General features: G+C 42.7%; 1 protein-coding gene across 1 annotated transcript in view; it reads left to right on the top strand.

Moving 5' to 3' along the window:
* CACNA1E (calcium voltage-gated channel subunit alpha1 E) overlaps nucleotides 1–18,059 on the top strand; it is a 536,270-nt gene that overhangs the window by 366,692 nt on the left and 151,519 nt on the right. Inside the window, exon 9 of the mRNA XM_070384834.1 lies at nucleotides 2,088–2,191. Coding sequence (XP_070240935.1) covers nucleotides 2,088–2,191 — 104 coding nt within the window. The remainder of the gene's footprint in view (nucleotides 1–2,087; nucleotides 2,192–18,059) is intronic.

Here is an 18,059-nt window from a genome sequence, read left to right as displayed (position 1 = left end):
ATGTATGGACATGAGAGTTGGACTATAAAGAAAGCTTAGCACTGAAAAATTGATGCTTTTGAACTGTGGTATTGAAGAAGACTCTTGAGAGTCCCTTGGACTGCAAGGAGATCCTACCAGTCCATCCTAAAGGAAATCAGTCCTGAATATTCATTGGAAGGACTGATGCTGAAGCTGAAACTCCAATACTTTGGCCACCTGATGTGAAGATCTGACTCATTTGAAAAGACCCTGATGCTGGGAAAAATGGAAGGTGGGAGGAGAAGGGGATGACAAGGGATGAGATGTTTGGATGGCATCACCGACTTGCTGGACATGAGTTTGAGTGAACTCTGGGAGTTGGTGATGGACGGGGAGACCTGGCGTACTGCAGTCCATGGGGTTGCAAAGAGTCAGACACGACTGAGTAACTGAATTGAACTGATGTCTGTTCAAACCCCCTGTAGCCCTTGGCATCTAGTTCTTTTGCATCTTCCTTCTGATACCAGGAGTGGTTTCCTCTAAGGTCTGGCCCTCATCTTCTTTGTTTGCATTTGACTCACCAGACCTGTTAAACCAAAACACTGGCTCTTGAATACTGAAATTGGCAGGTCTCTGCTTCTGTTCATTTAGTTCAGAAGGTGTTTGTTTTTAACTCTTATTCTGCTTCATTTGCAAACATACCTCTCTCAATGGTGTAGGGGCAAGACCAAGAGACAAGTTTGGTGAAAGAGATTGCTTTAGAAGCTGTTTTTTAATGGAAAAATCTATTGTGCAGTGATAGTTGCCATCATCAGTGGGAGGCTGTATTTTATAGGCTGACATATTTGATTGGGAAGCAGAAGGAAAATGAGATAATTTGGGGGAAAAACAGAATGTCATAGAAGTCCACAGGAAGCAGGAAGATGATGAATCAAAATATGTTGGCAAAGTGAGAGAGAGAAAAAGGTACATCAGGGACAAGAAACACTTTGCCATAGAAATTCTGAGTTTGGATCTTCATTTTACTAATTTAGTGTGCAAATTTTAGGTATGGCATTTGATTTGGATGGCCTGGCCTTGTTTCTCCAGTGAATTGGGAATAAAATATCTTTCCATAAACTGTTGAGTTTCAAACAAGTATTAAAGTTTGTGTGTGAGAGAGTAGGATGGGATTGGGAGGGATTTCAAAGCCCTGTGTGTGCAAAATGTAGTTCAAGTGGACTAATTAGGGAGATTTGGGATTGATATCATGCGGAGAGAGAGTCAAGTTTAATTGAGAGATCCAAGTATTAGATAGGACTTTCAAAATGTTCCAAAACTGAACAGTTTCAAGATGCTTAATGAGATATCCTACCAAGAGTTGATTTTTTTTTGGTGAGTTGGGGAGTTGACTGAGCCACGTGATATGATCCTCCCTCAACCCCTACCATTCAGAGGCCTGGCATCACACTTGTGGTATTAGAATCCAGAATGTAGATTTCCATGCGGGTTTTAGTTCACGATGTGTCAGCATTACAGAGAGAACAAGGGATCCCTTTTGAAATCTAGATTTATTCCTTGTTTTTCCAGAGCCTTCCCAGGGCCTGGCCTGGTCTAACTGTGTACGTTAGACCATGATGTGATGGAAGAAAGGAAGCCAGAGCCCAGGGTCAGGAGCTGAGCAGGACGTGGATAACACTCATCTCTCCCAAGCAACCTGTCAAGGTCTTCACCAGAATCCCTGGACTAAAATGATGGATGTACCTTGCCTCTGTCTTTTGAGAATTTGCCTAATTTAGAGTAGAAAGGCTTAGAACCTACATCACCACACACTATAACACTAGTGATTATTTGTGTGATCTTAGAAAAATATTTGACCTTTCTGGACTGTTATCCATTGGGTGAGGATGTTAGACCATTCAAATGCAGGATGTTGTGTCAGGGTGACATGGTGCCCCGCACAGTATACACGGGAAAATGAGTTAATCTACAATCACATCAAATCGGGAGTGAAGCAACGCATGTTTATCTGTATTGCACTGTGCTTATTGCATAACCCTAAGTGTGAAGCTGCGGAATGGAGGCCTTCACCTGGCAGATGGTTTTGATGAAGTATAATACTAAAGAACCATTTTTCTTTCTTTCAGACCAATGATGCCTTAGGAGCCACCTGGAATTGGCTGTACTTCATCCCCCTCATCATCATTGGATCCTTCTTTGTTCTCAACCTTGTCCTGGGAGTGCTTTCCGGGTAAGCCAGATGTTTCTCTCTTCTCTTCTTTCTGACTATAAACCTAATGCTCTGGACTTCTGACAAATTCGTTCGTGCAGCCCTCATTTACTGAGCAGCCGCTTTGGGCCAAAAGCTACCCTAGATGCTGGGAGTACAGCATTTTAATCATCTTTAGTATTCTTAGGAATTAAAAATCTTAAATTGGTACAACATTGAATATGATATGTAGTGAGAGTCCATTTATCCATCCTTTCATTGCATCATTCAAGAGAGACCATTTATGTCAAATGCTGTGCTGGTTGTTAGGCATATAATGTTTAATAAGATGCAGGCTTTATCCTCAAAAGGTTCTTACTCTATCTTGTATTGGGCATCAAATTTCATATTTGTGGCTTGAATTACTGTACATCAGTTAACAAACATTCAGTGTTCAATGCCATGATAAGCGTTACAAGGAGCGCATAAAGTTTAAGGCATGGTTTTTGGCCTTAAAAATCTTATGTTTTGCTGAAAAGACAACACCAACACTTGAAACAGTTAGGGAGCAGGAGTTTGTTTACTGGCTAATATAAGATATAGTTCATTTGGGGAAGAGACAAACCTATATAGTCTGAAGTTATCAGGAATGGTTTCATAAAGGATTGGGATTTTGCTTGGGATGCAAAATATGTAATAGAATAAGATAGAATACATGGGAATGAATATTCCAGAAAGGGGAGCACCATCCCATAAGCCAACACGAAGAAATGGGATTTGTTATGGAGAGTGAGAAGACTATGATGTGACCTAATTTAACCTGAGTGGAAATTTCACTTTGGGAATTGAAAGGAGAAAATAGAAGGGCAAAAGCAAGGTCGAAGAGGGTCTTCTATTTTCTGAGCAAAACTGAACATGATTTCTTGTCTGAATGGCAAATGTTCTTGAAATGGAAATTTATATAAAGTGGTGCTTCTGTTTAAGCATGGTGGATTGAACCAAGTTGGTCATCTCTTATACATCCACAAACACAGGAAATAAATTTTGAGAAGGACACGGTGACAGAGAGATTAGGAAAGGGTATGAAAACAAATGAGAGTTGCCAACAAAATGTTTGAAGATGGAGAGTAAATGATAACTAATCTAGTGGCATGAAAGCTGAGGCTCTGTTAACTACAATGAGGAATGCCGATAAAAAACGAGAGCCAAGAAAGGGTCAGGAATTGAAGCATCATGTAAAGCTGGGTTATCAGATCAGATCAGATCAGTTCAGTCGCTCAGTCGTGTCCGACTCTTTGCGACCCCATGAATCGCAGCACGCCAGGCCTCCCTGTCCATCACCAACTCCCGGAGTTCACTGAGACTCACGTCCATCGAGTCAGTGATGCCATCCAGCCATCTCATCCTCTGTCGTCCCCTTCTCCTCCTGCCCCCAATCCCTCCCAGCATCAGAGTCTTTTCCAATGAGTCAACTCTTCGCATGAGGTGGCCAAAGTACTGGAGTTTCAGCTTTAGCATTGTTCCTTCCAAAGAAATCCCAGGGCTGATCTCCTTCAGAATGGACTTATGGGGGATACTAAAACAAGATTTTTCATAAATCCTTGTAAGGAACATTAAGATATGTCCTCCCCTCAAACAAACAATGCTCACAGGTGCCTGCCCCAACCAACCCCACACCGCCCTGGTTAGAAGATTTCCTCTCTGTCAAGGCTGAATCAGAAAAGCTTGGATTTGTGGACACACAGGAAATGACCGACTTGGTTCAATCCACCATGTTTAAACAGAGTTTAATATTAGAATGGGGTTGATCAAGAGAAAACAGTGAAACAGGAGTATTATATGAAAGTCCACAAACTGGGTTTCATGTTTCCAGCCCAATTCTATTGCTTCGCTGTCAGAACTGTAGCAGTCTGGGGAAGGAGGGGGAGAGGATTTCACAGCAGTCCTCTGTGGAAAACCATCCATCTGAAGAGAAAAGACCTCTGTGTCCTGATATTTGACGGTGACCAGAAAAATGGTCTGACCCATCACTTTTGGTGAGGTCCACTTATTAGTTTCCTTTGGCCACCCCAACAAATTATCACAAACCAGGTGGTTTAAAAGAGTGAGAGAAATTGTCTCATAGTTTTGGAGGTTAGAGGGCCAAAATCTGGCAGGGTGATGCTACCTCCAAGGGATCTTGGGGAGAATTTCTTTCCTTCTTCCAGCCTCTGTTGGCCCCAGGCATTCCTAGGCTTGTGACTATATCACTCCAGTCTCTGCCTCTGTGGCTGCATTGCTTCCTATTCTGTCTAAAATCTCCTTCTGTCTGTCTCTTATGAGGACACTTGTTGTTGGATTTAGTGTCATCTGGATGATTCAGGATGACCTCTTCATCTCCAGATCCTTAATTACATTACCTTTTTCCAAATAAGGGAGCATTCACAGATTCTAGGAATTAGAATGTGGACACATCTTTGGGAGAGGCAAGGACCAGTCAAACCACTACACTCCCCCATTCTATAAGGCCCAACCATTCATAGGAGCTTCCAACAAGCCTTTTGTATCTTGATCTTAAATTAGGGGTCATCAGCATTCAAAGAAAAGGTCCAACACAAAGACAAATCAAAGGAAACTATTAGCAAGGTGAAAAGGCAGCCTTCAGAATGGGAGAAAATAATAGCAAATGAAGCAACCGACAAACAACTAATCTCAAAAATATACAAGCAACTCCTACAGCTCAACTCCAGAAAAATAAACGACCCAATCAAAAAATGGGCCAAAGATCTAAATAGACATTTCTCCAAAGAAGACATACAGATGGCTAACAAACACTTGAAAAGATGCTCAACATCACTCTTTATCAGAGAAATGCAAATCAAAACCACTATGAGGTACCATTTCACACCAGTCAGAATGGCTGCGATCCAAAAGTCTACAAATAATAAATGCTGGAGAGGGTGTGGAGAAAAGGGAACCCTCTTACACTGTTGGTGGGAATGCAAACTAGTACAGCCACTATGGAGAACAGTGTGGAGATTCCTTAAAAAACTGGAAATAGAACTGCCTTATGATCCAGCAATCCCACTGCTGGGCATACACACTGAGGAAACCAGAAGGGAAGAGACACGTGTACCCCAATGTTCATCGCAGCACTGTTTATAATAGCCAGGACATGGAAGCAACCTAGATGTCCATCAGCAGATGAATGGATAAGAAAGCTGTGGTACATATACACAATGGAGTATTACTCAGCCATTAAAAAGAATACATTTGAATCAGTTCTAATGAGGTGGATGAAACTGGAGCCTATTATACAGAGTGAAGTAAGCCAGAAGGAAAAACATAAATACAGTATACTAACGATATATATGGAATTTAGAAAGATGGTAACGATAACCCTGTATACGAGACAGCAAAAGAGACACTGATGTATAGAACAGTCTTATGGACTCTGTGGGAGAGGGTGGGAAGATTTGGGAGAATGGCATTGAAACATGTGAAATGTCATGTATGAAACGAGATGCCAGTCCAGGTTCAGTGCACGATGCTGGATGCTTGGGGCTGGTGCTGGGAAGGCCCAGGGGATGGTATGGGAGGGGGGGGGAGGAGGGTTCAGGATGGGGAGCATGTGTATATCTGAAATTAAAAAAAAGAAAAAAAGAAAAAAAATAAATAAATAAATACAGAAAATTTTAAAGATAAAAATAAAGGCTAAAAGAAAATAATGTCACCTATTAAAAAAAAAAAAAATGAAGTAGTTATTCTGGGATAGAGGAATCTCCCAGAAATACTATTTAGTTGCAGGGGACAGATATGGACAAGTCTGTATAGTTTGATCCTTTTACAATAAAAATACATATACATCTGTTGTATAAAAAAAAAATAATAATAATAAATAGGTAGAAGGAACTTGAGGGAATATGAATAATGAAGGGAGCAGAAGGTAATTTTTTAAAAGCATAATTGACATCAGCAGAGATAGAAGAGATTATCTACAAGATAGTTGATTGCTATGAAAAAGAACACTGAGCAGTTAAGAGCATTTGGAAATTAAAATAATTAATGTAAAACTTATATTAATGTACAATGAATTAATGTAAAAGTATAAAAATGTAATAAACAGTAAATGGTAGGACTATAAAGTTGAAATCACACAGAAAGTAGAACAAAAATAAGAAAATCAAAGATTTGTTTCAACGTTGAACTAATAAAAATTCCATAAAGAAAATAGGGAAATGGATAGAAAAAAATTACTATCTAAAAAAAAATACTAAAAATGTTCTTAGAACTAGTAAACTCACATTGCCAAATTTAAAACATCTGATGATACATGTGCAAAGATATTCTTTCTATCATTAGGTTTTTATAGTGCAGACTTAGCGAAAATCTGGGTATCCATAACTAAGAGAGCAGTTAGCTGTCTCTTGGATGCAGACCATGACATATTATGTGGCAGTTAGGAGCAACAAAGACCATGTACACAATGAAAGCAGAGTTTAGTGAAAACAAGATGGAAACAGTATAGTATCATCCACATAAATTAAAAATGTGCACAGTTTGTAAAAATTCATTAAAAAGTATACACTGAATATAATGTAACAGTTATTTATATGGCAAGGAAATAGGAGGTGGGCATGGAGATAACTGAGAACAGATGAATTAATAAGAAAAATGCCCACTGATAACTCAACACAATGAAAGAGAAAAGACCACACCAAGATAACATGACATTTCAGAGCATCTGAGTAAGATAATATTCTGTAAGCTTCTGGTGATTATTAAGGGGATGAATTTTATTTATACAGAATCTTGGAGTTAGGATGGCTTTGGATTTCTTAATGATATTGAAAGTTAGGAACCAATAGAAAACCTCCTAAAACTTTCTGAAGGAAAAAAATTTCCAAGATAGAATTCCATACCTAGCGAAAATAGCAATTATTTGTGAGGATGAAATTGCAATATTTTGAGACACTCTTTCTGAAGAAGCTACTGGAGAATGTGAGTCGCTAAAAATAAGGAATTCATTGAAGAGGGAAAAGGACATGTGACTTATGGAAACAAGAGATTCATTGGAGAGGAAGAAAGTTTTCCAGGATAATGATGAAGGGAAGTCTAGGATGCTAACTGTCTGAAAGTCTAGGGAACACCAAGTTCAGACTTGAGTAGGATGACAGAAGGCTGTAAAAATGATATCTTTAAGAAAAAATGGAATTAATAATTCCCAATATGTATTAGTATAGTTAGAAGAGTTTAATGTTTTTTCCAAAACTATATATATGTGAATATATAGATATTTGTATGTATTTTCACACACATACATCAATCTAAGCAAAGAATTCCACAGAATACAGAAGTGTTATCACCAAAGGAAATAAGCAAAGTAGGTACTCCATACAGCTCAACTGTCAGTCAGATGTGGATTGTTCACACTGGATTTTGAGATAACCCCTATGGTGCTATGGTTGCCTTGAGAGCATAGGAGAGAATAAGTAGGGGGAGGAGAAGGGAATGTCAGAGACTAAAATCTTAGGTTCCACAGTGGGAAAGTCCTTAAGCAATACCTAAAACTGAAAGATAAAGAAACAGCAGTTGTATAATATTTAGAAAATTGGAAATGAGTACTAGAAGAAGCAGGTAAAAGAATTACAAGTGGTTGCCTATGGGGCATCAGATTCAGGGGTGAGAAAGGGTGAGGCTGTGGGCTGCTGGTTTTTCACTATAAGCTTTAAAAAATATTTGACCTTAAAGCACAACATGCATCACTTTGAAAAAAATAGAAATTAAATTTTATAATGATTGCACACCCACAAAAAGTATAGGACAAAAGGTGTGTATAAGACATGGACCTGAGAAAGAGACCAATCTCTCTTCCCCAGGAAGAGGATTGGCCTGGGGAGAGACCAGATACAGGAAGATTAAGAGAAAACTCTGATGTATTAGTCAACTTTGTAGTACTAAGAGCCTTGGGTGACTTGTGAAATGGTTATGAAGGAAAAACAGCAGACAGTATGAAGAAGTTCTTAATAGTGTGTGTCTGGAGTGGAGAGTCACAGATGTAATAGGATTTCTTAAGTAGGTGCTCATTCAGTGAGCATTCATTGACAGCCTTTATGCTCAATAGGTAATTATTTCCACATATCCTGTAGCTGCAACTCAACTACTCTATTTCAATGGCTGCCCAGGATGGGTCTGACCATAGACTTCTTTCTTCTTGTATTTCTACTGAGGGGATAATCTCCCATTTGTATAATCTTATCTGCTACATTTTGTTCTTACTTATTTCCTAAGTGTGTCCATGTTTTAGTTGGAAAGATTCAAGTCAGATTCTCACTTTTGAATAACAAGTCAGTGATGTTCCAGATAAAGTTCCACTTTGGGTTGGGAATGTGTCTTAACAGAGCTGGAAAGGGAAAGAACACTGGCACAGAAAGATAATCCTGTGTCTGACTGTGTCCGCTCTGATGCACTAGCTCTAGTTTGGAATTGCCTCTTTGAATTCTACATATGTATCCTGGTTGGAAGGTGCCGGGGTCCAGCCCCGGTGGATTCAGAGGATTCGAAGGGGAGACGGCTTTGGCGATCAGGAGACAATAGCTTGATTAAGTATTAATTAGAGATATAAAGAGTGATTAAATAGGGATAGCTCAGTGAGAAAATTCAGTGAGGAAAAGAGGCTGAATAACTTGGTTTACGTGGAAAGCCAATAAAATTCCAAGACAAGGAATTTGCGTCACCTACGTAGGCCGCAGGCGTCCTCCTGTTCTCCCGAAGGAGAGGAGACACTAAGGCCTCCCCAGTCAGATCTTAGAAGCCCAGGCAAAATTAGTAGGCTTGACGAGCCTCCACGCTCCAGATGGGAATTCAGCCAGAAGGTGAGAGAAAGAACAACATGGGGAGACCAAGCTTCGGTGAACAAGGCCCGCACTTTATTTTCCAAAGTAGTTTTTATACCTTAAGTTGTGCATAGAGGATAATGGGGGAAGGGGTGGAGTCATGCAAGGACAGCAGTCCTTGATCCCTATTGAAGCCAGGCTTTCAAACTTATCATATGCAAAAGTTTAGGTGATTAACATCATCTTCTGGCCAGGAGGCCTGTTAACATTTTATGACCCTTTCTTCAGAAAACTTATTTTTCTCTAAAGGTGATTATTCTAAAGTCAGGTGCCACCCTCCAAAAGCATTAGATAAAGTTGCATTCCTATAGGGCAAAGGTGTGGTGGGCTATAACAAGAAAAGAATTAACTCAAGGGTCCAAGGTTACAAACATTAAAGCTATTACTTAAATTCCTATATACCAATTATATTAATCAATACATTCCCAGGGACACAGTAGGTAAGGGATATGGAAACTTAGCAGCAAACATTGGCCCAACAACTGAAAAACCCTTCACCAATACAATTTCTAATCAATCTTTTAACTTCTCAAAGGAATCTGTATTTAGACAGTTTTAGAACATCTCAGGAGAAGGAAATGGCAACCCACTCCAGTACTCTTGCCTGGAGAATCCCAGGGACGGGGAAGTCTGGTGGGCTGCCGTCTATGGGGTCTCACAGAGTCGGACACGACTGAAGCGGCTTAGCAGCAGCAGCAGCAGCAGAACATCTCATGCCTCTCACGGTTGGGAGGCTCTGAACAAACACATGTGGCCAGAAGAACCTGTTCAGGCAGGCTAGAGAACTCCCAAAGGAGTTTGTGAACTAAAACACTCTTGTCACGCCAAGGAACTTTATTAACTGGAGCTGTAAGTTAACTGTTTTTCAGAGAGAGAGATGGTGGTGGGGGACAGCCCCCCATAAAGTCAGAGGTGTAGGTGAGAGCACAAAGCAGTAAAGTAGGCAGACTCTGGTTTTGGGGGTAGATGCTCGGGAATTTCCAGGGGGACTCCTGAGGCTTGATCCCGCCTTTGCGTATGCCGAGCCTCCTTCCTCATGACCTTTGCCACAGGCGGAGTTCTTCACGCTGGCTCCTGGCACGAAAGCATGGTAGGTTGGGAGAAGCGCAAGCTTTGGCACCTGACAGTCATGTTGTTTAGTTACTAAGTTGTGTCCGACTCTGCAACCCCATGGACTGCAGCACGCCAGGCTTCCCTGTCCTTCACCATCTCCCAGACGTTGCTCAAACTCATGTCCATTGAGTCGATGATGCTATCCAACCATCTCATCCTCTGTTGTCCCCTTCTCCTCCTGCCCTCAATCTTTCCCAGCATCAAGGTCTTTTCCAGTGAATTAGCTCTTTGCATCAGGTGGCTGAAGTATTGGAGCTTCAGCCTCAGTCCTTGCAATGAATATTCAGTGTTGATTTCCTTTAGGGTTGACTGGTTTGGTCTCCCTTGCTGTCCAAGGGTCTCTAAAGGGCCGTCTCCACCACTGCAGTTTGAAAGCACCGGTTCTTTGGTGCTCAGCTTTCTTTATGGTCCAACTCACACATCCATACATGGCTACTGGAAAAATCATAGCTTTGACTCTGTGGACCTTTGTTGGCAAAGTGATGTCTCTGCTTTTAAATATGTGGTCTAGGTTTGTCATGGTTTTTTCTTCCATGGGTGAAATCCTAACCCTGCTGCTTATTAGTGTTGTGCATTTGGACATGTTACTCTGGGCCTGCTTCCTCCCCTGTGAAATGGGATAGCAATATCGCTCTCCCAGGCTGAGGCCTAAGTGTGGCATGGAGTAGCCGTCAGCTCTTACCCTCTCTGATAATATTGATGCTCATTTTCTCTCACTGTTAGCTGCAGGTGGCTATCATCCAAGTAGCAGCCTATGATACTGGGCTTGAACCCACTGTGAGACTATGAGCTCCTCTCAGACCAGAAGGCGGCCTCCTCAGGTTGGGAGATGAAACAGAAGTAGCATGGGACGTACCTCCTTAGCACTTCTGGAGAAGGTTAGGAAGTGACAGCAGCAGCTGGGAACAGCTGGTGTGAAGAAATGCTGACATTTAAAAGAGTGTTAACAATAGGGGCCTTATGGGCTGGAGCTGGAATAGCTCTGTCCTGGTTTCTTTTTCTCCTTCTGATGCTCAACACCTATGTGGTTTCACTGGTGTGTCTACAGACAGTTCAGCAGCAGCTAGTTCCATGTACAGGGTGGTGGGGGTGTGGGCTCTGTCTCTTGCTTTGTCTGGTTCTCACATGCCCTTGAATGGGGATGTAGGTGTTCTGCTTGGAGTAAGGGGTTGGTTGGGAGTTACATGTATAAACCAGGGAGAAGCTCTGAAGGTTTTGTCTCTGGGGCATATGTTCCCCATGACCTGCAGGCAGTGTAATGTTATGCCCCGAGGCTTCCTAAAGCAGAAAAAGAGCTATGGAAGGAGGAGCCCCTGTCAGGCAAATGAAAAGAGTCTGGTAAGGGAGGGCAGGTAGCCCACACGAGTGCTCATGGCCCACCAGGTGTGAAAGTGACTGTGGCACCCATCCTAGAGGCACGGGCCTAGGTGGGTAGAGGGCTCAGAGGTATGTCTGAGAGTCTCAGTGTATTTAAACAGGAACTGTGGATAGAAGGACAAGATGGATACTTGTCACATTTGTACTTGTCTCAGAGGAAATGGGATTTGATGAAAACTATTAGCTTAGGCTTGAAGAGAAGCAGAGCTTCCTGTCTCCATGGAAACGAACCAGGGCTGCAGAAGCATGTCCTGAGGTGCAGTCAGGGGTGACAGGGCAGAAGGCTCATGCAAACAGAAAGTGACCCTTATCCCATCACCTCTACCCTCTGCTCCCAGGGTTTCTGGAGAGAGGGAGAGAGTCTTGGGGGAGCCATTGTGGTGTCTCCAAACCAGGGCAGGGATAGCCAAGCCAGGAACTGCTGACACATGCATATACAGGGAGCGTGTGTATAAAGTATGGCATAGTTTTCAGAGCACCTTTGCTTCCGTGCTCTTATTTGTTCCTTGTAACAGCTATGTGCAGTAGATAGATACTTTTTATTTATTTATTTACAGATGGAAAGAAGAGGGTTTAGAGGTTCTGAGCCCCAACTAGTTACTGGCAGAGGTATGGTCAGAGGTTGTAATTTCCCACCTGTGGTTAGAGACTTGTTCTGATACACCTACGCCACGTGGCCCATATCCAGGAATATGAGCTCCCAACATGGCACAACTAGAGAAAGCCAGCCAGTGGTTAACATAGAATAGCATCCTGACCATACAGATGTTGGTGCCAGTTTTAAGCTGTCCATACATTGATGCACATACTTATTCACACACATTGGTCTTCATATACGCAATGTGACCTGGAACATAGAAAGTCCCTTGGACTGCAAGGAGATCCAACCAGTCCATCCTAAAGGAAATCAGTCCTGAATATTCACTGGAAGAACTGGTTCTGAAGATAAAACTCCAATACTTTGGCCACCTGATGCAAAGAACTGACTCACTGAAAAAGACTCTGATGCTGGGAAGGATTGAAGGCAGGAGGAGAAGGGGACAACAGAGGATGAGATGGTTAGATGACATCACCGGCGCGATGGACATGAGTTTGAGTAGGCTCCAGTAGTTGGTGATGGTCAGGGAAGCTTGGCGTGCTGCGGTCCGTGGGGTCACAAAGAGTTGGACATGGCTAAGTGACTGAACTGACTGACATACAAGATAGAGGATGCTAAGACCTGCTGTCCAGGTTCTTTTACCCTCAGGTCTGGTAGGAAGTGGTGGACTCTCTGTATATGAGGAGGGATTCCTCTGGTTGTATCTCTTGAGTGAGTGGAGTGGCTCTTGTTACTGGTGAGATAACTGTCACCAGTTAACTGGTGAAGTTTGTCTTGCCACTAACTCATTTGCTGGATAGCTTTGATAAGTTCAGGGCAATTCAACAAAAGCTGATTGTATGGCTACTGTGCTTAAGACAGTGTACTAGACACTGAGGTTGAAGTGAAGTTGCTCAGTCGTGTCCAGCTCTTTGCAACCCCATGGACTGTAGCCTACCAGGCTCCTCAGTTCATGCGATTTTCCAGGCAAGAATACTGGAGTGGGTTGCCATTTCCTTCTCCAGAAGGAAATCTCAGACACTGAGATTACAAAGATGAATAAAATAAAAAGATTGTAGATTAGTTAAGGAAATCATTCAAAATTACATGTAATGGTGTCTAAATTCAATAGATCCAGAATTCTGGCCCTATCAAAAGTTTGATTCATGTGTTGTATATTTCGGGCACCTACTATCTTGCAAGGCATTGTTGAGTGTACAAAGGTGAATAGGACCTATCCACAAGGAAAAGGCTAAAGAATGTATCTTCAGTATTAAACCTTGGATCTCCTGAGCGACCTGCCATTTCTTCCCTCTGTATGTTAGGAGTTGGCACCTAAGTATTTCTCAGGCCTGACTTGAGGTAGGAGTAGCTGGTGGTCTTAGGAAGGAAGTTATTCTTGTCCAGCTCAGTGGCTCGGATGAACACGCAACTGCTCATCTTGGAGTTGGTGGGTATTAGTTTGGCCTGTGTGTCATGTTCCAGAGGCAAGCTGACATCAGAGGAGACTGGCTAAGATGCACCTGTGCAGGAACCATAGGGTAATTCTCCTTCCAGGATTCTGACCCTGGAATCCCTGGGAGAAACTCAGCAAGCAGTTCCTGGGTGCTCGCTCCACGTCTCTTGCTGCTCGGGGCTGGGAATGAGATCAAACAGGGACAGGGAGCTGCTGTCCTCAAGGAGCTTGTAGTCTATGTAGAGAGATAGCATAGGTGAATATTTATATTCGATGGGGGCAAGGATCGGGCAGGGCCACTTGAAGAAGCTGAGACTGACACACTCTTTGAAGAATGAGTAATGGCCAGCCAGAAGAAGGGAGAAGAGCTTTCCATCAGGTTGGCTGTCAGGAACGTGTAAGAGGCTGTTCTGAGACTCTCTAGTGAAACACATTGAGGGGGATGTAGAGGAGGTGAAACTAGAGGTGAGAGGTTCATCGTGAGGGGCTCCTCCTATGGGCTAAGCTAAACCTGAGTTCTGACCTGACCCCTGGAGCTCATGATGCAGGGTTGGTTCTCAAGCTTTAGGCAAGGAAGACAACTAGTTTGCATTTGAAGGTGATTGCCCTGGAGGAGTGAGATTGGAGACAGAGAGGCATCTTTGGAGTGACAGTTGAAGAAAGAAGCAGTGAAACAGTGAGGCAGCAGAGAGTGCAGTGGAGTAGTGATGGAGAAGGTGGACCAGATCCAGGAGATGTTGGTGGGATGGGATCTGCATGACTTGGTGACTGTATGAGTGTGTCTGAGTGTACTGGGGGTGGAAATAAGAGGGAAGTCTCTTGGACTGCTTCTAGTATCTTCCTTCTTCTTCTTTTTTTTTGGTTGTACTTGGGTCTTCGTTGCTGCGTGGGCTTTTCTCTAGTTGTGGTGAGCTGGGGCTACTCTAGTTGTGGTGCGTGGGCTTCTCATTGCAACGGCCTCTGTGATGGCCTCTCGTTGCAGGACACAGGGTCTAGGACAATCCAGTGCAATAGTTGTGGCACATGGGCTCTGTAGCTGCAGCTCCCAGGCTCTAGAGCACAGGCTTAATAGTTACGGTGCCTGGGTTTGATGTTCCTTGGCGTGTGGGATGTTCCCAGATCAGGAACTGAACCTGTGTTTCCTGCATTGGTAGGTGGATTCTTTACCACTGAGCCACCAGGAAAGCCCCTTGATTTCTTTCTTTTCTTTTTTTTAATTTTTTTGTTGAAGTATAGTTGATTGACAGTATCATGTAAGTTTCAGGTGTACAGCATAGCGATTCAGTTATGTATGTGGACAGACACATACACATAGACTTTTCCAGATTTTTTTTCCCTTACAAGTTATTGTATAATATTGACTCTTCCCCCTATACCTCTTCATCCTATGTTCTCCCTAGCCACCTAGTGGCTCAATTCAGAACAAAAGAGACTTGCAGACAGAAAATAAGGTGAAAATGGGAAAATAAGGGTTATGGAAGGGATAAATTAGGAGGCTGGAATTACCATATACACACTGTGTGTAAGTCGCTCAGTCGTGTCTGACTCTTTGTAACTACATGGATTGCAGCCCGCCAGGCTCCTCTGCCCATGAAATTCTCCAGACAAGAATACTGGAGTGGGTTGCCATTGCCTTCTCCAAATGTGTACACACTACTATGTGTAACATAGATAACCAACAGGGACCTGGGGCTTCCCTCATAGCACAGTTGGTAAAGAATCCTCCTGCAATGCAGGCAATCCTGGTTTGATTCCTGGGTTGGGAAGATCCCCTGGAGAAGGGAAAGGCTACCCACTCCAGTATTCTGGCCTGGAGAATTCCATGGACTGTATAGTCCACGGGGTTGCAAAGAGTCACACATGACTGAGCGCCTTCCACTTTCAACAGGGACCTACTGGATAGTGCAGGAACTGTGTGTCCTGTGCTGAGTCGCACACTAGTGCTTTATACACAGTATAAAGTATACTGTGTATACTTTATATACAGTATAAAGTATGAGAGGTTGTGGAAAGAATCTGCATTTTCCCAAGATGCTGTTTTATGTGTCAATTGTCAGAGTCATATCTTTCAGTGTGATAAAAATTATTTGAGGCAGAAAGGACTATAAGTGTAGTTTATCCCTGCTGTTCATATTATAACTGGGAAAACCAGACCAGAGAGTGAAGCAGCTTCCTCAAGTCATACGCAGCTATTTAGGGATAGATGTTGACTAGAACCTAGTCTTCTGGCTCTCTATCCAGAGTACTTATCTCCTCTGCATGAGGGGGATAGCTTAGTAGTAACGTGCAGACTCTGTACGGTGTACATGGGTTTGAATCCCACGTCCATCACTTGTCATCTGCGTGACCTTAGGCAAGTAGCTGCACATATTTATACCCTCAGTTACCCAATTGCAAATGAGGACTTTAGAATCCACCATACTGGATTGTTGGGGAAACTAAACCTGATCATTCATGCTAAGTGTTTAGTACCTGGGAGATAGTAAATATTTAATCAGCGTTAGTTCTGAGTGGCAGAATTCTTCCCTCCAGATCTTGGGTTATACCTCAGTAGTTGGGGCTGGGAAAGAGTCATTTTTACTTACCTAGTTGCCCTATTGAGCATGAACTTGGATGTTTTCAGATGTCACTGGTAGGGCTGACCATCCACCGCAGCCTGTTCCCTGGAGGAAACAGTAACGGCAGACCACTGTGTTACACCCCTGTGCCTCCGCGCATGACCATCACCTTGAACGCTATACTTCTTGCAGTTTCTTAGCAATGCTCTCTCCTCCTGTGGTCAGGAATGAGCCCTGCCCTGTTAGCTTTTCTTGCTGAATTCCTGCTCCTCCCTCAGGGCCTATTTCAGCTTTGACTTCCTTCATGAGATCCTTCTAGATCCATGCCCCTACTCCCATGCTGCAGTTAGGACTAAAATCTTTCTTCCATATTCTCCTGTCACACTGTGCTCCCCTCCATTAGAACCTACCGCTCATTATGTGCTGTGCTTAGTCGCTCAGTCATGTCCAACTCTTTGCGACCCCATGGACCGTAGCCCGCCAGGCTCCTCTGTCCATGGGGATTCTCCAGGCAAGAATACTGGAGTGGGTTGCCATGTCCTCCTCCAGGGGATCTTCCCAACCCAGAGAATTGAACCTAGGTCTCTCGTGTTGCAGGTGGATTCTTTACCAACTGAACCACCAGGGAAGCATTACTCATAAGATTATGCAATTTTGTTATGTCATTTAATAATAATAATGCTAAAGAAAAGAGTTAACTTTTACTGAAAGTTCGTTATCTTCTTGGTATTCTGCTGAATACTTTATTCTGACTGATTTTATAACAGCCTCATGAATAAGTCACTATTGTTAGTCCCGTGTTATAATAAATGAGGAAATGGAGGCTGAGAGAGTTTGAGAGTCTTGCCTAAGACTGCACGGTTGACAAGGGCCCGAGCCCTCCTGTCTCCTCCTCAGGGTGCACTGTCTTGCTTGTACTGGAGTGCTGAATGTCTCTGTCACCTGTTAGATTTTGTTCCTAGTGCTGGAGATGACTTTCCACATAGTTGGACCTCTCTTAACATCTCAGTGCCTTGTTCTTGTGCTCCGTACATAAATGCTGAATTGAAGGGAAACCCAGTAACGCCAGCCCCCTCTTAGGGGATTCCTTACCCCGTTGTGACCTTCTAGAGAATAATATGGCAGAGGACTGAGGAAGAGGCTGGTAGGATCTTAAAACCCTGGAGCATAATCAGTCGCACGGGAGATCCCGGCAGAAGCTCCAAAGAGCTGTTTACTTTGCAGAGGTGTTACAGACATGAAATTGTCGCATGTTGAACATTTTTTTCACACCTATTGATTTTTTTTCTTTTAGCTATTTTCTCATGTCCTTTGCCCATTTTCCTCTAGCCATATTTATTTTTTCAAATGAACGTAAAAGATCTATTTGTATAGAGAGGAAAATAATCCATTTATATCATATGTGGCAAATATTTAGGGAACAGTCACTTAAGGATAAAGCTGTTATCCTAGTGGGAATTGTGGGCAGCTAACTCTGTTGGAAACACAAAAGACTAAAGCAGTTGTTCTTTTTCTTTCTTTCTTTCTTTTTTTTTTTCACTGTAGAGCACTTCATTTGGAAAGCATTTCATGTGTATTCATTTGTTTAGTTCTCACAGCAATCCTAGGGAGTGGGTTGTTATATTACAAATAAGGAGCTTGGAGCTCAAAGGTGAACAGGCAACATGCTCTGTGTCATAAACCTAAGGGAGTGGTGTTCTGACCCTTGGTCCACTGTTCCTGGTTTCACACAGCACTGTTTCCCATATGGAGTTGGGTGCTTCCAGTGAAATCTTTGCTGCTCAGCTTCTATTCAGAGCATAGACATACAATTTATGTATACACTCTAACACAACAAAATGCTCATCTGAATTTAGTTATTAGGGCAGCAAATATTTACGGAGTGCTCACTCTGTGCCAAACACTGTTCTAGATGGAATTGAAAAATCCCTCCCCTCATAGAGCTTGTATTCCT

This window comes from Bos mutus, chromosome 16, assembly GCF_027580195.1.
Source record: "Bos mutus isolate GX-2022 chromosome 16, NWIPB_WYAK_1.1, whole genome shotgun sequence".
NCBI lineage: Eukaryota > Metazoa > Chordata > Mammalia > Artiodactyla > Bovidae > Bos > Bos mutus.
The sequence above is the reverse complement of the archived record's forward strand: the minus strand, read 5'-3'. Positions and strand labels throughout refer to the sequence as shown.